The sequence below is a fragment of the Mustela nivalis genome (assembly GCF_964662115.1).
Source record: "Mustela nivalis genome assembly, chromosome: 10".
In the NCBI taxonomy this organism is placed as follows: domain Eukaryota; kingdom Metazoa; phylum Chordata; class Mammalia; order Carnivora; family Mustelidae; genus Mustela; species Mustela nivalis.
In genome coordinates, this window is record NC_139029.1 from 45,691,341 (window position 1) to 45,717,532 (window position 26,192).

At 45.5% G+C, this 26,192-nt stretch overlaps 1 protein-coding gene across 3 annotated transcripts in view; it reads left to right on the forward strand.

Annotated features, from left to right (window-relative positions):
* The window catches only part of LOC309842854 (uncharacterized protein), a 137,570-nt gene that overhangs the window by 105,368 nt on the left and 6,010 nt on the right, over window positions 1–26,192 (forward strand). Inside the window, exons 1-5 of one of the 3 annotated variants that reach the window (XM_082687738.1) lie at window positions 574–857; window positions 2,976–3,079; window positions 12,706–12,772; window positions 14,585–14,705; window positions 15,935–16,367. In XM_082687738.1, the coding sequence (XP_082543864.1) occupies window positions 2,996–3,079; window positions 12,706–12,772; window positions 14,585–14,705; window positions 15,935–16,118 (456 nt within the window). In that variant the 5' untranslated portion in view covers window positions 574–857; window positions 2,976–2,995 and the 3' untranslated portion in view covers window positions 16,119–16,367. Of the gene's footprint in view, window positions 1–573; window positions 858–2,975; window positions 3,080–12,705; window positions 12,773–14,584; window positions 14,706–15,934; window positions 16,368–26,192 lie in introns of those variants that run through there. The other 2 variants (XM_082687736.1, XM_082687737.1) reach the window with 2 other exon arrangements.

Here is a 26,192-nt window from a genome sequence, read left to right on the forward strand (position 1 = left end):
TCTTTCTTTTGTCTAGGGAGCGGGGCACGGGGAGAGAAGGAGGGACGCCTCTTTCCGTAATGACGTTCTCTTTCCATAATGACATTCTCCAAGAGTGTCAGCTTCTCCTTAAGGTTAAGGTAATGCATTGTAGGACAGTAAAACCACACTGGAAAAAGTGTGAATGCAGGATCTTGAGACAGTAGAGAAGGTACATTTTAATATGCAACTTGCCCCAAACCAGGAGTGCTACCTGGCCCCCGGGGTTAGCACCGGCGCCTTGTTGGCACACCAGATGGCTCAGGGCATCTTTGTGGAAGGACTCGGAGAAGGAGAGGTATAAGGCTTCAGAGACAAGTCTGTCCCCCACCTCGTCACTGGTCCTTCCCCTTGGGAATACAGTAGGCTGTCACCTGGGTCAAAAGCACAACTGTGAGGGAGAGCAAGGAGGAGGAGGCTGGGTATGAGGAAGAGGAGGAGAAGAAGGGAAAGGTCTGGAGAGGGGAAGTGGGACACAGGAGGGGGAGCGGAGGAGGCAGGAGGAGGATTCATGGTAGGAACTTAATTGCCTCCAATCCCTGGATCTCTTGCACCTGCTGGAGAAGCCCAGCATGCCCTCAGGAGGAGAGCCTGGAGGCCTGGTAATCTCCACACCCACCTCTGGGGAAGCCTGGGCAGAGACTGGGCTTCCGGGGTGGAGCTCCCCCTCCCAGCTCTGCTACCTTAGGGGCAGACCCTGAGAAGACACACTTCCTGGGCCAGGCCCAGGGTCTGAAGAGCCAGTGGGGTGAGGGGACAGGTGGGCAACCTGCCCTGAAAGCCCTAGGACGGTGACTCAGAGAAGGAACTTCTGCTGGAAGACTCTTGAGCCGCAGCAGGTACAGGGGTGCCGGGTTGGGCGAGAGGACTGAAAACTTAAAAAAGGGCCTGGTTGGAGGAGCTGTTCTGTACAGACTTAGACGTGAGAGAACGCAGAGCTGTGGGAATAAAAGGAAGCCTCCCTCGGTGGAGAACCGCCTTGTTGCCAGACACTGAGTGAAGTGCTGGAGAGATGGAGATTATTACGGAGGCCGCCGTGGCTTGCATGCCCACTGTGAGCGCGGGCTTTTCCACCATTCCCCTGTTTAACACCTGCCGCCACCTCCACAGGGCAGGCGCAAGGATTGGCGCCTAACAGCAGAGGAGGCTCAGCAGGCAGAGCCCCTCCTCGAGCCCTCCTTGCGCTCCAGCTGCACCGAGGGAGGCCAAGGAGGGTCAGCGACCTGTCACAGCAAAGAGCACCTGGCACACCGTAGTGCTGGCAGCAGGGCTGAGCCCATTTATAGAATTTCCAGTCAGGCGCCAGCTGCCCGGGCCTTTTCTCAACCGGTGGCAGCTTCTTGTCTTTCTGCAGTGCCAGGTCACAGCTGGCCCTTCCAGAAGGCTGTCGGTGCCCAGGGCCGTGGCTTTGCTCAGTCATCTCCCGGGGTGGTCATGACAGGGCACCCGTGTGCTGATGGAGCCTACACGCTGACAGAGATGGTGGGGAAGGAGCCTCCAGGAGGGAGGAAGGAAGGGCCTGGAGGAGCCCGTGGCGGGTGGGGCCTGGAGGGAGACGGCAGGCTCAGGGGACTGGCTTCCTTGTAAACAGTGCAGCCTGAGCTAAAAATACCCCTGCCCTAGACAGGGCATGCTGAGCTCCTCAGGTCTCCTCCAGAGCCTTTCCAGGGGTCGCGGGCCCTTTCCTGAAAGGTCAAGGGGATGGGAAGAAAGTTGACTTATGAAGAGTAGGATTTCCTTAGCAAGGGAAGTATAACAGTATTTCCTTCCTCGGCCAAACAGGAGGAGGACACTCGGTGGGTTTTCGCAGCAGCAACAACAATAAAAGCAAAAAACTTTTGTAGTTGTTGTTGTTGTTGTTACCCTGGGCCCTTGTTCCCTCTGTCGTAGGCTGAGACCTGGGCCTCACTCAGGTCCATGGCCTGGGCCTGCATTCCCAGCCTGGGTTCGGGAACTGGGAGAAGGCCCCTGGGCTGGAATTTCCAGCTGTTCCCTTTATTGGGTGTGGGACCTATGACTCAGCCGCTTGATGCCTCAGTTTCTGCAATTGTAAAAGGGGATCATGCTAGTGTTGAGTTCAGTCAGGTGTGAAGAGGATTAAATGAGATGCTATTTATAAGGCTCTTAGTACAGTGCCTGAGACATGAGAAATTTTCAAAAAATGCTTATTATGATGGTATCCGGGAGGATATGACTGTTTCCTGAACTCTACATTAAGACCTAGTTTCAAGGGAAATTGAGTACGTAGGCAAAGAGGGGTGTGGATAAGAAGAGGCAGAATGGGTCAGAATCATAGAAATCTGAACTTTGACAGACAGGGAAACTGAGGCCCAGGGAACAGAAAGGAGTAGCTCTGGGCCAGACACAGTATCAGCAGCTGCCTGTGGGTTTAATTTAACATAACCATGTAATGAGACCACTAAAACTCCTGGGTGACTCTAAGGCTGTCCTCCTAGGAGTTAGGAGAACAAGGCCTTTTATTTGTAGAGCAGTTTGAAGCTTGGAAAGCCTTCTGAAAGGGGGGGACAGACCTGAGCAGACCACTGCCAGGGGATTAAGCTTCATCATGAGGATCCTTGAAACGCATGTACAAATAAGTAGCCAAAACAGACCTCATCTTGGTGGGGAGGGGGGTGGTGAAGTTCTGTATCCTTAGGCCAAGCCCTTGAATCTGAGGCCCAAGCAGGAAGAGTTTTGCTTGGCCTAAAAGAAGACTCTTTTAACCCTGTGCCATCCAACACGCTAGACACTAGCTAGACATGGCCTTCGAACCCCTGAAATGGGGCTAGTCTGGATTTCAAAGACTTCTTTTAACAAAGAAAAACATATCCCATTAACCACTTTCTTACTGACACCATGTTGAAATACTATTTTTAGATCCACTGAGTTAATCAATTAGATGTTATTAAAGTGAATTTTGCCTGTTCTTTTTTCACTTTTTTTTTTTTTCCCTGTAGGTTCTGGGAAATCTTGAATTATGTACATAGCTTGCAATCTCCTGTCCGGCAGTGCTGTTCGAACCACCGCATGGGTGCAAGAACAGAGCAAGCTGTCTTTGCAGGTAGTAAGTCTCTCAAAGCTGGAGATGTTAATAAAAGGTGTTGTTCATGCACTCATTCGAGTAAGGTGGATAATGCCTGTAATCCCTTCCGGTTCTGACTCAGCTGTGATTCTCACACAAGGCTCTGAGGCGCACTTGTTCTGAGGAACCTGAAGAGATGTTTTATAGGAAAAAAGATTGGTGATCAATTTAATATGGGAAATTTTTGGTGGGGAAAAAAAAAAAAACTAAGTTCCTTTGCCCTAAGATTTCTCAGAACCTTCTAGATACCAACCTCCACTGTAGGTCTTTATAACAGGGACACTTTCACAGAGCATGATCAGGAAATAATTTATTTAAGTTCATTCCTTGGGAATTGTCATCCTCAAATTCTCAAAAGAACATGGATTCCGTCGTCAGACATCACTGAGTTCAAATCATGGCTCATGTCCTAGGTGGCCTTGGACCCATGATTTCACCTTCATCAGCTGTAAAATGAGAGGAAGCACCAACCACCCCCCCCACGCCCCCCCCCCCCGCCGTATGGCTTTGAAGGTTACCCTGTAAAGCATAGAGAAAATTTAGTGCCTGACACAGAGAAGATATTCAGCAGAAGGTAGCTCTACTTGATGACAGACAGCCCTGTGGCTTCCCTAAGCCAGGCTAGCTGAGTGGAGTCTCCATCCTGGCAGCCCTAGCAGCTGCCCGCGCCTCTCTTCCCTTAGCAGCAGCGAATAAGAAATTCAGTTCATGATGGCGGTATTGCAGGGGGAGGGGTGACATAGGAAGTGTCTTCAAATCTGGTGTGATTTTATAGGTCAAGTCAGTTTCCAACCTGAGACAACCATTTCCTTCTCTCCCTCCCCACCTCACCCCTCTCTGTCAGTCCTGGCCAAAGGAAGCTGCGGCCAGGCCTGGCAGGCTGCCCCCTGCTCCCCTCCTCTGCTCAGTTCCCGTTCCTTTAGGCCTCGGAACCCCCAGCAGATGGGCTGTCCTTATCTTCAGGCTCCAGGCCAAAGGAGGGACCCTCCGGTCACGGTCACGTGCAGCTCTCTGGAGGGAGGGCGACCTTGTCAATAAACACAGCCTTTGCAGAGGAAGCCAGGAGTGGGAGGGAAAAGAATCCTTGAGATTTTGGTGACTGGGCCAGGCTCAAAGTCCACCAGCCATAACCTTTACTGGCCATTTCTGTGAGGAATTGCCAGTCTGTGCAGCTTCCCCAGAAAGAAATCCACGCAGGCCTTTAAATAGCCCTGGGAGCGGGGGCGTTCCCAGTGTGCGGCTGGCTTGATTCAGGCCTAATCCTGGCCCAGGACTGACCTTTCACAGTTTACAGAGCACTTTATCTCTGGGCTCAGTGGAGTCTCACAGAGCTCTCCCTGGAGTGGAGAGGTTTAGCATCAGCCTGATTTACAAATAAGGAAACTGAGGCTCAGATTATAAGTGACTCGCTCCCGGCTACCCAGCTGGTCAAGTATGGGCACGACTCTAGGCATGAGATCTGTGCGTACTCTGATACCAAGTCCAGAGAGATCTGTCCATCACACCACAGTGTCTCCTACCATGGGTCTTCCTTTGTGCCCAGCATCGAGCTCTAGGCTCTGGCCTGTTTCTCCTCAGAGAAGCCCACATTTCAGAGAGGAGTGGAGATCACATAAATACACATAAATGCATCTCAACATAATGATGCTCACGGAGTGAAACCACTCCAAAAAGTGTACATACTCTGTCCTTCCATTTGTATAAAACTATGGGACATGCAAACCAATCTACAGAGACAGAAAGCAGCTGGGTGTTGGTTTGGAGAAGGGAGCTGTGAGGAAACCTTTGGGGTGACGGACATGTTCACTGTCTTGGTGATGCTAATGGTTCTCAGGTCCCTACCTGTGGAATGGTGCACCTCAAATATGTGCAGGTTATTGCAAGCCAATGGCACCACTTAAAGCTATTTAAAAAGAGGAAGATAAGAGGAAAAAAGAATGAAGGAGGGTGGCGGACATGTCATAAAGAACTGGAAGAAGTGTTAAAATGGAGACCCAAATTTCCTCAGGTGTATGGGGAAGAAGAGAGAGATTCTTTCTCTAATTGGAGAGATCAGGAGAGAGTTTTTGGAGCAGGTGCCTGACTTGGCTCAAGGTCTGGAGACGTAGGCTTAGGTTAAGAGAGATCAGGGTAGAATATGCAGGTGGAGTGTGCTCAGGGAATAGGGAGTGGAGTTGTCTCCTCTGTGACCCCTGTCCCCACTTTCTTCCCAGTCCTTAGAGGCTGGAGGTTAAAACAGTTGTAATTCTCTCTTTTCTGCAGAATCGGACCCACACCCTACTTGGCAGACAGCTGGCTTTGCTAGTAAGATTCCTGCCCTCCCCCACCCCACCGTGTAGCTCATCCCACAAGTCTGCTGAGACCCTACACTTCACGTGGGACTCCTGTCCTCTCCTCTTTCCTCTCTAAACTCAACGGCCAAGTCCTGGCTGACTGGACCACCGACAACCCCAGTTTCCGAGAGCCTGGCCGCCCTCACTCATGTCAGCCTCTTCTAAGTCCCACCAACCGAAGCAGCTTTGGGGCCATTGGTGTGGCCATGCGATGGGATTCTCTTCCACACCCTTTGGCTTAGTAGCAGGCATGTAACCACTGGAGAATTTTGAATAATGAGTTTATTCGAAAATGCTATAATAAAGCAGTAGGAAATTTGAGAATTGTTACAGTGTGGTACACTGCTTGCTCCCCAAACAGAGTGCCAGTCGTTGGTCTTATAGTTTGTCAAACACTAGCTTGGGTTTGGATGATCCCATTATTCCTGTCTTTACATAAGAGACCGTTCCCATGACATTTGAAACCCACATATGAAATTGTGGGCTAGCTCTTGCCTTTTAATTTCCTTGGCATGCTTGTTGATTTTAAATTGCTCCTTTCCCCCCAAGTTTCCTTATTAATTAAATAAATGGGACAGCCACATTCCCGGAATCTCATTCAGTGCTTGAATGTGAGCTTAGTTCTGGAGTCGTCTTTCCAACCTCGGCTTAAGGGACATTAGTCACTCAGAGCAAAATGTGGCATTTGAACAGCTGTCTCGGGCTTTCAGAGTCCAGGGCCTACAGGGTTGGAGAAAGTGGGGGTGGATGGAACCAGTATGTATGTACTGAAAACCTACTCCATGCCAGGCACCAGTGACTTTGTAAAGAGTGTCTCCTTTAATTCTCTGAATGGCCCGTAATAACGATGCGTTCTTTTTGGTTTGAGATCTGTCTTCTCCGGGTACAGCACAGTTAAAAACGTGTCAGACATCATGCAGCTTATGAGTCGTGGAGCTGGGACTTAAACAATCTGATTCTAGAGCTCATACTCAAATGTTGCGCTGTATGCACCTCGTTTAATCCCCCCAAACCCAAGACACAGGCATTGTTATTATCAGATCTGCTTTCCAGATGAGCAGCCAGAAGCTCAAGAAAGCACTTTTCCCAACAGAACCCCCCAAGTGCAGATTAGAATTCTCTGATCCTGGGCATGTCCGTCCAGCCCTTGTCCATCCTTTGTTAGTTCAACAGATAGTGGCAAGTTTATTCTATCCCAGGGACCGTCTTGTCCCTAGAGATGAAAAGATGTGGCCTCAGTCAGTTAAGTGTCTGCCTTCTGGTCAGGTCATGATCCCAGGGTCCTGGGATTGGCTCCCTGCTCAGTGGGGAGCCTGCTTCTCCCTCTCCTCTGCCCCTCCCTGCTTGTGTTCTCTCTCTTTCTCTCTCTCTCTCTCTCTCTCTCATTCTCGCTCTCTCTCAAATAAATAAATACAATCCTTAAGATACAAAATGGAGCCCCTGTTTTTCAAAACCCAGAATCCAGAGAGGAAGGGAAAAGACCTCAATGACAATGAGAAACACAGTTGCAGTGTGAGAGGGGCCCTGAGAGGTTGCTATAAAGAACTATAGGAACCCAAATGAAAAAGCATCACGCTGCCTGCTGAAGGAAGAAAGGAAGGCTCTAGAGAGGAGGGCCGTGGCACCAACAACTATGTGCTCCCCAGACGGAAAAAGGGAGGGGGGTACTTGAGGCAGAGAGACAGACCATCAAAGGCAAAAGGGAGCATAGGATAATAGCCGCTCATTAATCGATGCCCACCTACCACGGCTTTCAGTACCTTCTCTGTAATCCCCAGGACAGCTCTGTGAGCAGGTGTTATTCACAGGCACACAGAGGTCTCATCTCTGTGCCTGTGCTCTCACAGTACCTTGCCCACAATCGCACAGCACTAAGGAATCAAGCTGGGATTCAACCCTAGGCAGCCTGGCTTCAGAGCCCACACTCTCAGCGACTCTGCTCAGAGTTTGGGGCCACTGGCCAGGAGTTCCTCATGTGTGGGCCAGGCCATGAGACTGGCCACATAAGCAGGAATTAAGTCCAAAGGGTCTTCCTTTCCTCAGAAGACCTTAGCCGTTCTGGAATCAAGGACCCTGGACCTTTTGGGATTCATTAAAATAATCATGCCATCTCTTGTGCAGGCGCATATGTGTGCGCACAGCCGAGGACCGCCGTCCACCTTTCTCTATAATGACATGTCAACATTATTTGCTATTGATGGAACCACATCTTTTTACTGTCGGAATATTGGTGTCTTCTACCCAGTGGGATTCTCCTGGCTTCAATGTCAGTATTTGAATCCATTTTCTGCATTCCCTTGCCAGACTGGGAAGCGCTGGGGACTGGGGGGTTGGGGGGGGGCATTGGAGGGTGCAGGGGGATGGACAGAGGTCTTGTCCACCTTCTCCTTCGCCATCCCCCCAGGACACAGCACTGGGCCTGGGACATGGTAGTTACACACTAAATATTTGTTGAGTGAATGACTATTTGTGGAATGAACTCTGGGCCTTTGGTTCATAACTTATGTAGTGACTAAATGAATTAATTATGACCTAACAAATCTGATTTACCCTCTTTAATTGATAGGATGGGTGGGAATAACATTAGGGTTTTTTTGTTTTGTTTTGTTTTTTAACATTAGGGTCTTTTGAAGGTGAGAAATGTAGACATGATGGGTCCAGATGAGTGGTTTATAAAATGAAACTGTACTTTTGGAAAATCTTGCCTTTGGGGGTTTTGACTCAGTGGGTCGGAGGTGGTGCTTGAGTTTCCCAGGTGATTCTGAAATGACCAGGTCAGTATGTGGGTATGCACATGTGAACCCCTTCCTGTCCTGTTTTTGTCTTTTTCCTCATCTCCCTCCACTTGCGCTGGACTTCCTTGCGCGATGGGAGCTTACGACCTCACAAAGCAGGCTGCCCGACCCACTGGCACAACAACGCCAGTCACAGTAACAGGGACAGCAATGGGGGGACATAAACCAAGCGTTTCTTGTGTGTTCGTTTACTGCACATGGGTTACTGAATCCAAAGGCCAGGCATTATTTACCCCCATTTCACAGCTAAAGAAACTGAAACTGAAGTTCAGTGGTTGACTCAGGGTCTCAGAGGTGGTGAGGGGCAGGCCTGGAATTCCAGCCACCCTGGCTTGTCTGCCCGTGTGCTTCTCTGGGGCCTTGGAGCGGGTCCCAACTGGTGGTGGAGGCGTGGGCGGGGGTTTTAGGGCCTCCTCAGGCCGAAGGCAGCCAGGCCTGCCACATCCGCAGGCGGCCCAGGCTCCAGACTCTGCTCCGCCCAGCCCTCTGATCCTTCCCCATAGAAGGTAAACCCAGGCAGGATCCCATGAGGGCTGGCTGGGCCTGGTGTCCCGCTGGTTTCAGTTTCTGAAGAGCCCAGCCTTGAGCAAACACAGGCGGGGAGGTTTCTGGAAGCCTTCCCAACAGATAGCAGATTAACTCCCTGCTGCCTGGGAGCCACCCACGGCGGGGGGAAGGGCTGGTTTACCAGCAGGCAGCCTCCTTGGCAGTCCTGGCGTCTCCACTGGCGGGCAGGACACCCCTGGCTTCCCAGAACCACCTGAAGCCTGAGAAGGCACACAGTGACCTGCCAAGATGCCAGGACTTCTGGGCGGCTCAAGGTTCCAGCTCAAGCTAGGCTCTCTTCAGGACCTCTGGGCTTGGGGAGAAGGGGTTGAGGCCCCCCCCCAACCCCACCCTCCAAATATGATGCATCTCCCTGCCTCAGCGGGCCCCTTCTCTCTCTCACTAGGGCATTCTTGTTCCAACACGTTAGCAAACCTCTTTGAATGTTTGTTTTCTTTCTGAGAAAGAGGCTGAGGGACATTGCCAAGACCAACATGAACTCAAAACACAGGGCATTCTCTGTTTGCCGGGTATTTTTCTGAACAGACAGACCTGGGTCTGAAAACCAGTCCTGCTGCTTCCTAGCCGGTGACCTTTGTGTAAATTTCTTAACCTGGCTGAAAAAATGGGGATAATGATACTTATCTTTAAGATAGGTTCGGAGTAGATTAGATAAATATAGATTATACATATTAAGTACTTAATGCCCTCCATCAATGGCAATTAACATTATCATTAATTATATTATTATTATGAATGACTAATAACCCACTCGGGATTATTACTAATGCCACTGTGAGCATAAGCGCAAAAAAATAAGCTCAATTAAAAATTTTTACGGAGGCAAATAGTTTTATAATAGGTAAATAAAGAGGAACAACACTGGGTTGAGAAGTATATACACATGATCTCATTTAATATTCAAACAGCTTCACAAGGCAGGCATTATTATCCCCATTCTACAGAAGAGGAAGTTGAGGTTTCTGTAGGTTAAGTAACTTGTCCTTCTCACACACTGAGTTAATGTCTGGTGTCCTGGCCTCCTGCCTCCCTGGTGCCCCTGAAAACCTGCCGCTTCCCACCTGCCTATCTCAGCAAAGATGCTTCTATCTGTAGGGAATACCCCTACGCTCAGCAGCTTAGAGGAAAACAAGCCAGTTTTGGAAACTGGCTAAAGGCCGCCTCCTCCAGGAAGCTTTCCTAGTTTTCTCACTCCTCACCTTGCAGAGTTAAACCCTCCCTCTCTCGCTCTCCTGGGGCCTGAAGCATGTGACTACACACTCTTGGGGGTTTTGTCTCTCCTCTAGAAAGGAGGTTCCTCTGAAGGAGACAACATACACTTTTTTTTTTTCACTTTAGGAAGGTTGGTATGTGTGTGTGGTTAAGGACCCAGGCTTTCAAGCCCAAGCTCACATCTAGGCTTTACTGCTGGCTGGAAGTGAGGCTTGAGTAAGTAACTTAACTTCTCTCTCACTTCCTTTATCCATAAAATGGAGATTAACAATAAGATCAGCCTTCTGAGGTTGCTGTAAGGATTGAATGAGTTAGTATATGTAAGGAAGATAGGATCATTGAAGATCCTGAATGTTGCTTCTTAACAGAAAACAGAGACATTAAAAGAACACTACTGAACATGGGAGGAAGCACCAGGAGACCTAAGGTCTCATCAGGAATCTCTCTATAGCTTACTGGACTTAGTGGATTTGGGCCTATGATTCCTCTCTCTGAATTTACTTTTCCTTGTGCAAAATGGGAAGTTTGGCTCCTGCAGCTAGATGGTCTTTATTGGGTAATATTCATTGGTATTGATGACCAGTTCTTTGCCTATAGGACTTTTCCCATGTCATGTTCCCGGGGGGAGGTCTTATGCAGAAATAGATGACTGGTTCACCATTGGCAGCACAAAGCTCAGCCACTGGCGGATGCTCGTGCTAACTGTGATGATTGCCAGCTTTTCCTGATCACATACTAGTACCTGGCATTGGGCCACATGACTTCATGATCTCGTTTTTTTGTTTTGGTTTGGTTTTTTGTTTTTTTTCCTAAAAAACCATCTAAAGAAGGAATTATTATAATTGTTATTTTACAGCTGAGATAACAGAGGCTCAGAGGTTGGAAATAGTTAGACGAGGAGGAGAATCCACATCTGTCAGACTCCAATTCCCTACAGCCTGAAAGAAACCGTTCCAGAGCATGGCTGTCCAAATACCTCTGGGGACAAGGAGACTTTTATCTTTCAAGTTGGTCCATTTATTAAGCATCCCAAGTAGCTGAAAAGTATACAGCTGCCATTTTCACGTGAGCTTCATGACTTTGGACTTGGTCTTCAGGCAGATATGATGGGGTGGAGAATGGAGGGAATTAAGAGTATAAATTCCCCCAAAGAAAATGACTGGGAGCAGTTTCCAAGAGGGTGGTCAGAAGACAGAAGCCCCCCACTCTCGCCTCTCTGGGTCTGGCCCAGAGTTTCATCCATAGAGTCCCATTTGGGAGTAGATCTGGGAGATGCTAAAATACTCTAGTCCAGCCTACGTTGTGATTGGGCTGAACTCAAAGCATCAGAAATTTGTGCCCATAATCACTAGTCGATTGAGATACCTTCCTTTGGGGGTGGTGTTTGAGGTACAGGGAGTCAGGGAATACATTAACAAAAAGTTTAAAGCAAATCAGGACTGCAAACCTGAAGAGAGAAATTTGATCCAGGTGGATTTGTTTGGTTTGCTCTCTTTCCAGAAACAAATAGCCTGCTAGAATAGCTCCAGAGACTTATCAGTTATAGCAGGATGAAGTCTAAGCTCCTTGGGGCGGCATTCAAGGCCCTTCAGCTATCTAGTCTCAACCCACACTTAGTCTCTTCTCCCACCATATTCCCAGGCTCATTCCTAGCCAGAGAATTCTGCCCAGTTCTCTGGATACTCCATGCTTTGTTCCTGTCCCTGTGCCTTTGCATATGCTGTTCCTTTTGCCTCAGGGTACACCAGCAGCTATCACATCTAGTAGACACCGGTCTTGTTTTAAAAAGATTTTGACTTTCCTCTTCCACTCCCAAGACTTTTCCCAATAGTGTCTGCACAGAGAAAATCTTCATTGACTCTTTGGAATTATAACTAAATGCACAAATAAACAAATCAAGGAACATCAAGTGGAAACATTGAGAGTAAGGGCTCTGAGTGGCTCCCCAAAGTGCTGTGGAAAACCCAAACTCCCAAGGCTGAGTATCAATGTGGTTTGGAAAGTCTTACATTGCTTGGGCACTAATTTAAGGATGATACAAGAATGCGCTTTTTCAGTTTGAACAATTTGTTTGCTGTGTTGATGTTATGCTAGATTCTCACAGCAGGACTGAAAGGCATTGTTAGGGGAAGCTCTGCAAGTTGTTCAGGAAGTTGGCCAGGGTGGGGAAGCCTTCCCTGGGGCATTCTGAACATGCCATTTTCATCACAGTTTCAATGTGTAAAGAATGAGATTCAGAGCCCATTTTTCTTCTATTCTTTTTTTTTAAATTTAAATTCAATTTAATTAACATACAGTGTTTTATTAGTTTCTAAGGTAGAATTTAGTGATTCCTCAGTTGCCTATCACACCCATTTCAGAGCCCCATTTTTTACAATAAAATGTTAGCGTGAAGTTGACCATCTGATCTCATTTGCCCAGGAAATTCTGGTTTTCACCCAGTATCCTGACATAACTGTCAGCACTGCCCTTCCATCATCAAGTACCCCAGTGTAGACAAGAAATCCTATGTCATTCTACCTGCCGGCTAACCAAGCTGGAGCTTGCCTATGTGGTTGCTTCTCTAAGGCTTGGCCATCTGTTGGATCTTTCCTTCTTTCAGACTCAGCCTCCCTTCCCTCCTCTGTGACAGAATTAATAGCTCACACGTGCACACTCAGGCCATTGTGTACTTACCTTCCTACACTTCTCCCTCTAGCCACTGGACCTGCTCACCCACGATCACGCGGCATTCTGGGTATCTCCTTGCACAAGTCCTAGACACGGTGAGTTCTTAACAAGAGGTTGTGGAGTGCATTATTTTGGAAAAAGAAATACCCCCTACAAGGTTTTTGTTTTGTTTTATTTTAGCTAATCATCAAAAGAATAAAAAAGCCTTTATAAGAACTCTTTAAATCTTTGGATGAGAGCACTGCACCGTAGATATTAATACAGAACTCTTCAAAAGGAAAGTCGAGAAGTGTTTGGAAGTGACAAAAAGTATCCAAACGTGACTTTTTATTGCTATTGTTAAATATTAAAGCTGGAGGAAGCCTCTCTGATAGTCCTTTAAATTCAGAATTTGTATAGTGATCCCATTTGTGCTCAAAAGAATTGGAATTACTTTCACTCTTCTGCATCCTTCTGAAACAATTACGTATTACTTTTTTTTTTTTTTTTTTGAGGAGTATGTTTTCTCCTTAGTAAGCATGTATTATTATGTTTTTTAGAGCGGGGAGAGAGAGTGGGGTGGGGAGGGGCAGAGGGAGGGAGAGAAAGTGAATACCAAGCTGGCTCCTGGCCCAGCACGGAACCCAACCAGGGCCTGATCTCACGACCCTGAGATCACTACCTGAGCCAACATCAAGAGTCCGATGCTTAACTCACTGAGCCACCCAGGCGAATTACTTTTTGATGTAATAAAGTTTATATTAGGAATGATACAAATATTGAAACAAACAAAAAATATCAGTTTCTCAAACCCTTCGAGAAATTATTTAGACAAACCCTTTTATTTTATATTCCAAAGTCAGGGGAAAGGGTGGGTTGGGTAAGAACTAAGAAACTAACAGAAGCCTAAAGAATTTACGGAATGCAGGGGAAGCCTCACAGTAAGTAAATGGTAACATCAGGATCTGGACCCAGTTCTCTGAACCCGTGTCTCTAGATCCTTGCACTGATTCTTTGGGACTGATGAAGGGCCTCTGAGTGGGGACACTCTTGTCTTGTCACACCTGCATTGGGAACGTAGGCTTCGTGCTTGATGCTTCAATGAGATTCGCTTGGACAAAGTTAAACTCTGTACAGCCCCACCGCAAAGGAATCACAGAGAAAAACCGTGTGTCGTTAGGGTTGGGCTTTGGAGTCAGACAAGCTGGGCTTCAGATCCTGTGACCTCACTCGCACCTGACCTTGGTAAGGTTCTTTTACCTTCTCAAGGCTGGGTATCCCCATTTTTCAAATGGGGGTAGCGGCATGTTTCTTGCAGGAACTGATGAAATGAAATACATGAAAATAAATGAAATAGTGTTTGTAAAACACTTACCAGGTTCTGGAAGTAGTAAACATTCGATAAACTATAGGCATTCTTAGTATAATTATGATGACTACTCTACGACGCAACTTGTAGTGAGGGAGAGCATACCGATTCCAAGTAGGAACTTTTGCAGATGGTTCTTTCTGCTCTGCTGCTCAGCTGCAGGTCCCTCCAGTGGCTTCACTTAAGCTTGTGTCAAAGGGGTGGTGATTGAACTTGGAGTCATCCGTGGAGGAGCCTGTGTAACCGCCCCCCCACCCCACCCCCGTCACCAGGCATTTTCCTATGTTCTTAGATTCCTTGATGTTGCTTTTTTTTTTTTTTGGCTTGGGCTTTGCAAAACTTCCTGGTGGGTAGTTTTAGTCATCCTGCCTAGCAGTTTGCAAGAGTATGTTGTGAAGCTAGAGAGAATAAAAAATATCCTGATGTGTCAGAGAAAGGGAAAAAGAAGGAAGATGGCTCCCATTTCATTCACGTACAATATTGGTTACTAGGTTTTAATTTTAAATCTTACGGCGACTTTTGTTTCTTTCTTCCATTTTTTATTTTAACCTCCATATAGACATCTACTTATCATTGAAAAGAAAAGTAACTGTGCTCCCCTGGCATTCACAAAAGGCGTCCACTCATTCAAGCCTTCGCCGACTCATTCGATCTGCATTATGGGGTCCCTGCGGCATTAGGTACTGTGCTCTGAATAGACATGCAGGTTATAGAAACTGTTCATGGAATATGAACTCAGTAGACCTGAGTTCACACCTCAGCTTCTTTCTGTCCTATAGCTTTGGTCTTGCATGTGTTGGCCCTCTAACCCTCAGATTCAGCTTCTTCTTTCAAATTCCCTGTCTCAGCCGTGAAAACACCATCATCTTCCTGCCCTGTTCAGAACCTTAGTAATTATTCATTTTCTTTTCTTTTTTTTTAAAGATTTTATTTATTTATTTGACAAAGAGAGATCACAGTAGGTAGAGAGGCAGGCAGAGAGAGGGGAAGGGAAGGAAGCAGGCTCCCTGCTGAGCAGAGAGCCCGATGCGGGACTCGATCCCAGGACCCTGAGATCATGACCTGAGCCGAAGGCAGCAGCTTAACCCACTGAGCCACCCAGGCGCCCCAATTATTCATTTTCTTCACTTAACCCTCTCCCTAATGTCTGATCAGTTCCCCGCAGAGATGCATGATTTAACTCCTAAATATCTCTTTGTCATTAGTATCACCATTAATCCATTCAGCAGATATTCACTGAGAGTCTGCTGTGTCCCAGGCTCTCTGCTGGACTGAGGGTACCTGTCCCCAGGGGGCTCTCAGACTGGCCAGGTGCACCCAGGAATATACACTTTCCCCTCCGTTGAATGGGTACAATGATTCTAAAACCCGACGCTTAACTGCGCATTTCCTCACTGCCACTGTTTTATGTGGTTTACATGCATTAAATGATTTAAGCACAATAACCCTAAGAGCTAGGTACTCTTATTATCATCACTTTATAGATAAAGAAACTAAGGCAACAGAGTGAATAAGCAGCTTGTCCAAGGTCACACAGCTAGTTAGCAGTGGAGGTATGGTGCAGTGTCCTAAAAGCTGGCTTCGTAGCCATTGCTATTAACCACCGCCAAACTCTGCCTCTGCTCTAGGGGATGGGAGAAAATTTTCAGGGTGCCATAAGAAGAGCTTCTAGCCAGACTGAAGGTCCTTCCCTGAGCTCTTGTCTATGCTGACCCTTCCATGTGAGTAGGGGTGAGCCAGAGCAATTCACCCCATTCCCACTGCCACACCCCTGACCTCAGCCAGCCTCTTCACTGCTCCCTCCCCCGTTAGTCCATTCTTCCCACCTGTACCACAGTGAGCTTTCCAGCCAAAGCTGGTCCTATTACTACACTTCTTACATTTTAGACTGTCTTTCCACCCTCTGTAGGAGATGTCTAAACTCCTCTGCAGGAACAGCGAGTAGCTTTCAGCTTTGCTCCCAGCCTTCCCTGGACTTGGCCACACGGAATCACTTGTGGTCCTCTCAAAGAAACATGCTCACTTGTGCCTCCTTTGGTGGCAAATCCCACTTCTACAGCTCCTATGGATCCTTCCACACTCCCCTCCTTTGAGGATGCCTTCTTAGACCCCATTCCCATTGATAGCACTTCCCATTGAAGTGCTTTTGGTGATAAGCCCATCACCCAAATACTCTTAATTTAACTTCTCCCACTGAACTGCAACAGTTGCATTTTGAATCTGTTTCTTTCATCATACAGTAAACCCCTTGAAGAGTTTTCCCCAACTCCTAAAAGAGCTTGGCATCCAGTGAACTTTTAGAATGAATGAATGAATAAATAAATGAGTACTGAGAACAAAGACCATTTTTATGTCTCTTTATCTGTTGCCACTCATAATACAGTGCTAAAGACTAGACAGATCCAGTTAAACTTTGATTCTCCCCTTACACATCTATGGGGCCTAGTCATACCCCCAGCCGAACTGTGAAAAGGTAAATGCTACCCATGAAGTCAAACGCATGTCATGAGAAAGGCACGGGACCAGTGTTGAGGAGATCTGGGATTGTCGTCTAAGCCCTATCACCAATTTAAATATGTGGCCTCGAGCAAAACGTTAACCTCTCTCAGCCTCCATTTCCTTGGCAATAAAACTTCTATGGAAAGTCCAAGAGGGCTTGGATGCTGAAGAACTCGGTCAAGTGCTAGACAAGCCAGCAGTTGTCAATAGCATGATTCCTCCAACTACTCTCCTAACCTCAGTCTAAGTTGGATTTACTCAGTGCTACTACAGGCCATGGGGCAAGCCTTTCCCACCCTTTCTTCTCTTCTTGGTCTGAATCCAGGAAGATTTCCATCTGTACCTTGTCTGCAAGCCAGACTCTGAACCTAGAGTTTGGAAAAACAGGCAAATTATATTCGCCCAGGTGTATCCTGTCTATATACTGAGCTGTGAGGCCAAGTTTGTTCTTAGAATAAAGTGAGTGCACACATGTTCGTGTGAATGTGTGTGCACACACTTTCATTAGCAGGGCAGAGCTCGGGATCATAAAGGTAGCTGTAGATCAGTGGGGAGAGAAAGAGAGCTCTGGACATGGCATCAGAATTTTGAGTCTTAATTCTGCCACAGTCACTTATGCACTGAGTGACTTTGGTTTATTCTTAACCTCTTATAGTCTCCCCCTCATCTCTAATGAGGGCAATGTATTGACCACAGGTTCACTGTCAAGATTAAATGAAATACAGAATGTGAAATAGCTGGTGCAGTACCTGGTGTGTGGTTTGTACTCCATGGATGTTTTCTTATTGATTTTTCTTACCGAGGCTACTATTACTAACCAATATTTTATAGGTGTTTTATATGCCTTGGGTTTATGCAAAGCATCTCACATGTATTCTCTCGTTCTAGTCTCATCACAACCTCAAAAGATAGATATTAGTGTCCCATCTTAACTGGGGGATGGTGGTCTGACAGCTTAAGCAGCTATCTTAAGGTCACCATAGAGCTGGTGATTAGGGAGCCTGGGCACAGATACAAGTCTCTGTATCCTAATCTGATGCTTTGGGGACTTCTGATCCAAGTATGTCTGTTCATGTTAACATTTCCTCCCTTATCCTACCAGGAAATTATACTGAAGATGTAAGAATGGGGGGAGGGGGCGAGGAGTTGAAGACTGAAGTAGTAGAAATATAAGCTTAATTGCATAAGTACTCATGCAAACATACACACCAAGAAAGATAATGTTGTGGACGGACACTGGTTTGTTAAGAAGAGGAGTAAGAGGAAGATAAGCACACTGTGTCGTGGCTTAGAGTAATGAACTAATTAATAGATACTGTCCAAAAAGTATAGAGAACAAAAATTATTATATAAAGACATAATTAAACTAGTAACCACTAGAATTGAAATACAAACCATCCTAAATAACAGAAAAGCTACACATAAAAACAATAAATCAAAATAGTTTACAGTAAATGGCATAAATAAATTAATAAAAATAAGCAAGTCTTACTTCTGAATCACTAGCCTTACTTCTGAATCCAACCACAGTGGGTAAGAAGGACTGGATTTCTTTTCCCAGCTGAAACAACGAAAAGACCAGACAAAATATATGAAATAATGGTTTTCAAAACACTAGACCTCAAGAAGTGAAGGGCAACGATCCTTGAAAGGCAGAAATAAATAAGAGGAGCCCTACAACTGCCCCAGATCACGGCCTTGAGGGAGTTTCCAGGCTGTGGCAGGAGGGAGGAACTCAGGCAGAGTCTAGAAGACTCCACGTTGAAGAGATGAAGCTGATTAAAGAGCAACAAAGGCAGATTGAATGCATAGGACCAGCACTGGACAGGAAAGAGACACATGGAAACAGGACGTTGATGATCTGCACAGGATTTTGGTCAGTGCACACATGTGAGGAAGCCATTGGAGACTGGGGAAAGAATCATCCAGAAGAGCTAGAGGGAACAATACCCAACACATGCATTTGTAAGTAATTCATGTGTCAAAGAAGAAACCAAAGGGGAGTTATATAGTATTTTGAACTGAATGAAAATGAAAACGCTATATATTAAAACTTATAGAATGTTGCTAAAGAAGTACTTACAGGAAAATTTATGCTTACATTAGTAAAGAAGGATTTCAAATAAATTACTTCTGCTTCTATCTTAAGAAACTAGAAACAGGTTGCCTGGGTGGCTCAGTCAGTTGAGTGACTGCCTTTGGCTTAGGTCATGATCCTGGAGTCCCAGGACTGAGTCCGTACATTGGGTTCCCTGTTCAGTGGGGAGTCTGCTTCTCCCTTTGACCTTTACCTTCTCATGCTCTCTCTCTCTCTTTCTCAATAAATATTATCTTAAAAAAAAAAAAAAGAAAAAGAAACTAGAAACAGAAGAGCAAATCAAACCCAAAATGAGAAGAAGAAAGGTATGATAAGGATCAGAGCAGTAATCAGTGGCATAGAAAATGGAAAAACAATGAACAAAATTAAAAAAAAAAAAAAAAGCTGGTTCTTTGAGAAAAAAAGAAATCAGTAAACCTTCAGTTGGACAGGGAAAAAGAGGAGAGAAATGTTCACTGTCAGAAACAAGAAAGGTGATCACTACAGTATTAAAAGGAATATTGAGGAATATCATTAAGTAACTCTATGCCCATAAGGTTGACAAGTAAGATGAAATAGATAAATTCCTTGAAAGATGAAAACTACTAAAGCCCACTTGAGAAGACACAGATAACATGAATTGCCCTATATCAAGGAAATTGAATTTGTAATTGAAAACCTATCCACAAATATAATTTTAGGCCCAATTTGTTTCACTGGATGCCTTCAACCAAACACATAGATGAAATACCAATTCTACACAAACTATTCCAGAAAATTGAGGAGGAGTGAATACTTTCCAACTCATTTATGATGCCAGAATTAACCTGATACCAACATAGATGGGAATAAAAACAAATAAACAAACAAAAACGACAGACCAATATTGCTCATGAACAAAAATTCTAATTGGATCCATTCATATAGAAAATTAATGATACCTATGATGAAATGGAGTTTAATCCCAGGAATGGAAAGTTGATTTATCAATGACATTTATCGTGTTAACAAATTATGGAAAAAAACCCATATGTTTATCTCAATAGTTGAAATATCCATTCCTGATAAAAACTTCCAGCAAACTAGGAATAGCTGAAGGTTTTTCGTATTTATGAAAAACCTTTAGCTAGCATTATACTTGATGGTGAAAAACATAAACACTTTCCCCCTAATATTGGGAACAATGGTATGGTCTCTCATCATATTTTATCAACATTACAGTGGAGTTTCTCCCAGTTCAGTAAGGCCAGAAAAAGAAATAAAGGGAACCCAGATTGGAGAGGAAGAAATAAAACTCTCTTTATTCTTTGATACTATAATTGTCTATATAGAAAATCTGATGGAATGCAAAAAAAAAAAAAAAAAAACTACTAGAACTAATAAGTGATTTTTGCATGGCTGCAAGTTTCAAGATCAGCATTAAAAATCCATTGTTTTTCTATGTAGCTGCAATGCACAACTGGAAATTCCTGTTGTAAGAGAAAGCATTTACAATACCATCAAATGATGTGAAATACTCAGGGACAAATCTGGCAAAATATGTGCAAAACCTATACACTGCAAACTACAAAACATGGCTGAGAGAAATTAAAGAAGACTTAAGAAAATAGCTATTTAAATTTAAATTAAGTAAAACTAATACAGTTCCTCAGTCTCAATAGCCACATGTCAAGAGTCAAAAATTCCACATGGCTAGATGTAATCTTAAAAGGTAGTCTCACTAAAGAAGACTCACTATCACCACTACCCTATACTGAAGTTGTTAGTTAATGCAAAAAGATCAACTAATAATTTGAGGAATAAATAATAGAAGATAAAGCTATATTGGTTTGCAGACAATATGGTTGTATGCCTGGTAAAACGAAGAGAGCCAACTAAAAGCTACAATAAACAAATAGATTATTCAGAAGGGAAGTGATATACAGAATTAACAAATAGAAATCAATAGTTTTCATATATACAAGTTACAATTATTTAGAATAGCAGGTATAACACACACAAAAAATTCCACTTAAAACACTGACTAAAATCTAAAATACCTAAGTGTTGACTTTTTAAGAAATACACAACTGGATATGAAAAAAACTTTAAAACACTCCTGAACATCATGCAAGAAAACCTAAATGAGAATATATACCATATTTCTGAATAAAATCCTGCAATATAAATACATCAATTTTTCCAATGTTATTTTATAAATTTAAAACAAGCACATAAAAAACATTTTTAAATAAAAAAATATTCTTTTTTAAAATACTAGACAAGCTGATTCTAAAAGGGCGCCTGGGTGGCTCAGTGGGTTAAGCCTCTGCTTTTGGCTTGGGTCATGATCTCAGGGTCCTGGGATCGAGCCCCACATCGGGCTCTCTGCTTGGCAGGAAGCCTGCCTCCCCCTCTCTGCCTGCCTCTCTGCCTACTTGTGATATCTCTGTCAGATAAATAAATAAAATCATTAAAAAAATAAAAAATAAATAAAATTCTCATGATATAAGGAGCCATAATATCCAGGCAAATTAGGGAAAAGCAGACCAGTGTTAGAGGGTGACTACCTTTAACAGCTAGTAACACAGATGATAAAACATCAGTGACTTAAACTATCTGGTATTAGTGCTTGAATTGCTCTGGTCCAATGGAACAGAATGAGTCCAATAGGCCCACATGATACAACAATTTCACTTATAATAAAAGTGACATCTTGTATCTGGAAGGAAAAGATAACTATTTAGTAAGTAGTGTTGGGAGAAAAATGAGTAGTGTTCCTGTTATTATGGCTGCATAACAAACCACCCTAAAACTTAGTGCCTTCAAACTATGACATTTATTAGAAACAGTAACAACAACAAGAACAAAACAAAAACCATGACATTTATAGTACTCACAGATTCTGAGTGTCAGGATTCCTGGAAAAGCTCAGATGGACAGGTCTTTTAGATGAGGTGTCTCATGACATTGTAATCTGATGTTAGCTGGGTATGCAGTTATCTGAAGGCTTGATTGGGGCTATTGAATCCACTTCCGAGGTGGCTCATTCACATGATTGGCAAAATGCCGTTGGCTCTTTGCTGAGATCACTCCTCTCCATGTCAGGGTCCTTTCTTTTTCTTTCTTTTTTCTTTTTTCTTTTTTTTTTAAGATTTTATTTATTTATTTCTCAGAGTGAGCACAGACAGAGAGGCAGGCAGAGGCAGAGGGAGAAGCAGGCTCCCTACTGAGCAAGAAGCCCGATGTGGGACTCCATCCCAGGACACTGGGATCGTGACCTGAGCCGAAGGCAGCCGCTTAACCAACTGAGCCACCCAGGCGTCCCCATGTCAGGGTCCTTACAGCGTGGTGGCTTGTGACTTTAGGAGTGAGTAATCCTGAGCCTAGGGTGAAAGATACAGTACCTTCTATGACCTAACCTTAGAAGACACATGCTACCTCTGCCATCATCTTTTCTTCGTCAGATACAAAGTTCCACCCAGTTCTATCTCTATGACACTGTCAGTGTCACATTGTAAGAGAATATGGGATGGAATATATATTTCACTGTGGCCGTCTTCGGAAAATACAAAGTGTCAGGGGGACACATTTGGATACACAACTTTCATCTATCAGTAGCTCATATTACAATTATGCCACAGGTATTCTTTTTGTTGTTGTTGTTGTTGTTTTTAAAGATTTTATTTATTTATTTGGCAGACAGAAATCACAAGTAGGCAGAAAGGCAGGCAGAGAGAGAGGGGGAAGCAGGCTCCTTGCTGAGCAGAGAGCCCGATGGAAGCGATGGATGCGGGGCTTGGTCCCAGGACCTGGGATTATGACCTGAGCCGAAGGCAGAGGCTTTAACCCACTGAGCCACCCAGGCGCCCCAGCCACGGGTATTCTAATATAGAAAGTGAATCTATAAAGTACGGGAAGAAAACATGGAAAAGAAAATTCCTTTGCAACGTGAGACGCTAAAGTTATTTTAAACTAATTAAAATGCATAAAATTAAAATTATAATTCTTCAGTTTCAATAGCCACATTTCAAGGATGCAATAGCCACAAGTGGCAGAGATGCAGATGGTGAGAACTAAGTGGGGGGGATGGGCAGGCAGGGGGAAGAGCCTGTGCAAAGCCACAAGGAACCAAAAGAAAGCTAATATTGCTGAAGCTCCGGGAACAAGCAGAAGAGCACTGCAAACTGGGGTGCAGAGGTTAGAGCATGCAGGACCAGAGGCCGGGGAGGCATAGGGAATTTGGAGTGACATGCTCAGACTTCCTAATTAGCAGGATTGCTACAGTTGCAGGGCAGGGAAATGGAGGGCAGGGAGTGAAGGAGGCAGAAGACCAGGCAAAAACTATGGAAAAGGAAGTTTGTGACTGGCCTGGAGCCTGAAACCCTTCCCCAATGTGCACATGTCAAACCACCCTTTATGGACTGGATTCCGTTCCAGAGGGCACTTCCAGAAAGCCAACAACAAACTTGAGACTCTTGATGAACAAGATAGTGTAACAGTTCAAGACCAAGTGAAAGGATGACCCAAAACACATGTGCTATTTAGCTTAGAGCCTTAGAAACCAGAAATCAGTGCATCTACCCTCACTCCGTGGGAGGGAGCTGCCAGGTCACAGAGGCCACACTGTCCCTAGAGAAGCCCACATCTCCCAAGGCCAAAGAGCGGAGGCTGAAGTTTTCTGGGCTTTCCCGAGGAGTTAGCAAGACTTACTTATTTTGAAGAAGCACAGACTTCCACCACGGCCCCCTCCCCCATTCTTTTTATAAAGGCATCAATCGTTTGAGTCACTTGGGAATAAAACTGTTTTGGTCGAGAAAATTTCTGTGGGCGCCCGAGGAGGAGTTGGTGCGGCTGCTGTCAGGGAACGGGAGAACATATGGTGGTCTGTTGTGAATGCGATCTGTTTTTTGTGTTGTTGTTAAACTTCCCCTCGTTAGCATTGGGGCTGTTATGTAAGAGCTCGAGGGTCCATATGGTTTGTTGCGTAAGATGCCAAGGAGGAACATGGCTCTCTGTTGCTCGGCTCCTCGTCCAGTTGTAGGTTTAGGGAAACATGTGATCCGCAGCGTCACGTTTGCCTGATGGAGACAGTGGTTCTGGATTTGAATATCCGTTCTACCCCTGGTTAGCTGGGCGATCTTGGGCAAGTGACGTAGCCTCTCTGAGATCTGGAAGTCTCTGAGGCTTGATTCCCTTCCATATAAAATGGAGAAAATAGTTACCAACTTCATGGAGTTGCTAAGCGGATACAGAACGGTTAATGTGAACTACAGTGTATTGTGTTTAGTTTTCAAGATTGCATGCTTTAGAAGTAATAGTTCTTCTTCTTCTTCTTTTTTTTAAAAGATTTTATTTATTTATTTGACAGAGAGGGAGATCACAAGTAGGAAGAGAGAGGGGGGAAGTAGGCTCCCCGCTGAGCAGAGAGCCCAATGTAGGTCTTGATCCCAGGACCCCGAGATCATGACCTGAGCTGAAGGCAGAGGCTTAACCCTCTGAGCCACCCAGGTGCCCTGAAATAATAGTTCTTTTAGGGGTGCCTGGGTGGCTCAGTTGGTTAGACATAGGACTCTTGATTTTTAGCTCATGTCATGATCTCAGAGTTGTGAAAGCGACCTCCATTTCAGGCTCCATGCTGAGTGTGGATCCTGCTTAAGATTCTCTTTCTCCCTCTCCCTCTCCCGCTCACCCATTGCTTGGTGATAGAAAGAAAGAAAAGGAGGGAGGGAGGAAGAGAAATATTATTTCTTTTAAACCTCATAGAAGTCCCTGGAGGTGGCTCTTATTATCTTGTAAATCTTATATATTATATATCTTACATATTTTTGAATTGTAATCAAACTATAGGGATTCATACTGAAAGGGGCTCAGTAGAAACCAAGTTCATGATCAGCTGGGGATATCTGTGTAAGGGTGAAGGGGGGCTTGTGGGGACTTGAGGGCTATTCTGGACTAAACTGATCTTCCCATGCTTCACAGCTGGGGAAACTGAGGCCCTGGCAAGGAAAAGTGATTTGTTTAAAATCAAATAATTAATATTGGAAGCAGCATCTGATTCCTGGTCAGTCTGATTCAGAGTCCTGGGCTCTTGCCCTGATTTTCGGACCTACAGATTCAAGACCCAGCTTCTGCAAAAGAACAAAAAAGGCAAAGAGAACTAACAATTATAGAGAGCACCTTCCCTGGGCTGCAAAACACTTTATAAACATTTACTTTTGTCCTCATTAATAGCCCTATGATGTGGGCCACACTGGCCCCATTTTACAGAAGAGGAAATAGAGTCTCAGAGCCATCATCCAATTACCGAAGATCCCAGACCTGGAGAGGAAGGCTGACCTTTAGCCTCGTCCCCGCCCTTGCCTGGTGATGCGAACCCACCCCCCAGGGCTAGCTAGTCATCTGCTCAGATTCTAGAGTTCAGCATCCCTGCTCTTCCACCCATAGAGCAAGCTGAGAAGCTTGAGGCAAGGAGCCTCACCTCTCTGGGCCTTCGTTTTTTCATCCTTAAGCAAGAACAGTCAGCATGCATTCCTCCAAGAACACTGTGGGGATTAAATAAGTCCAAGTATGTAAAATGATGACTAGAGAGTCTGGCCCATAGTAAGTGCTCTTTATACGTTAGTTAAAAACCCACAAATCCAGCACACGCGGCCTTCCCCCAGGCCCCAGAGAAGGAGCGGAGATGGTATGGCCCACGCCGAGCCCTGGGAGGCGGCAGCCAGACCCGGCCTCTCTGAGTCTTCCGCCTTGGCGCCGTGTCTGGCACCCGGCCCAGGACTGAGGAGTCCCCATTCCTCCCTCCTGTCAACTCAGCAGAACAAGCTGTTTCAAGGGAAGGTGGTTCCCCTTGAGAAAATGTTCTCACACGCCCTAGAGGCTCTTGCCCTGCACGTCTCAGCGATCAGCCTGGACAGGGCCTGGGCCCCACCCTGCGCAACCATTCTTTGCAAAGTCTGTGTCCCGCCAAGCCATAAAAGGTAGTGTGTGGTCAGAACAGCTGTTGTCTTGGGACACAGCCCCCTAGGGCTGTGGGATTGCTTTGAACTAGCTTTACTCCGGTGCCTCAGTTTCACCGCCCTTGAATATGGGCTGGTCATTTCTGGTGGTCTATTGGAATGAGGGTTGGGAGAGGCCAGTGGAGACCCTGCCTCTCCTACCTCATCTCTCCTGTCTTCCTCAAGCATCTGCAGTCCAGTCTCTGGCCCCCACCTAACCCCCATCACAACTGTGCCGGTCAAGGTCATTATTGTAACTGTAAATAACCTCCCAGCAGTAGTGGGAACACTCCCTCCCCGCTTAACCCTTGCCACTGTGTTCTCTTGGTTTGCCTCTCTCTCTCTCTCTTTCTCTCTCTCTCTCAGCCCCCCCCATCCATACCCCCCACTTCTTATTCTCCTCTCAGGGGTCCTTTCTCTGCTGCAGTCCTTGAAAGGTGTGATTTCTCCAGGATTCGTTTCCTGACCTCCCTTCCCCTCACTTGGCTCGCTCTCAGAAGCACTGGCCCCTGGCTTCAGGTGCCACGCCCACACTCAGGACTCAGTCTATCTTGGAGTGCTCTCCTGCAGCCAGACCATCTCTCCAGCTCCCTTTGGACCTCTCCTCCTGGCTG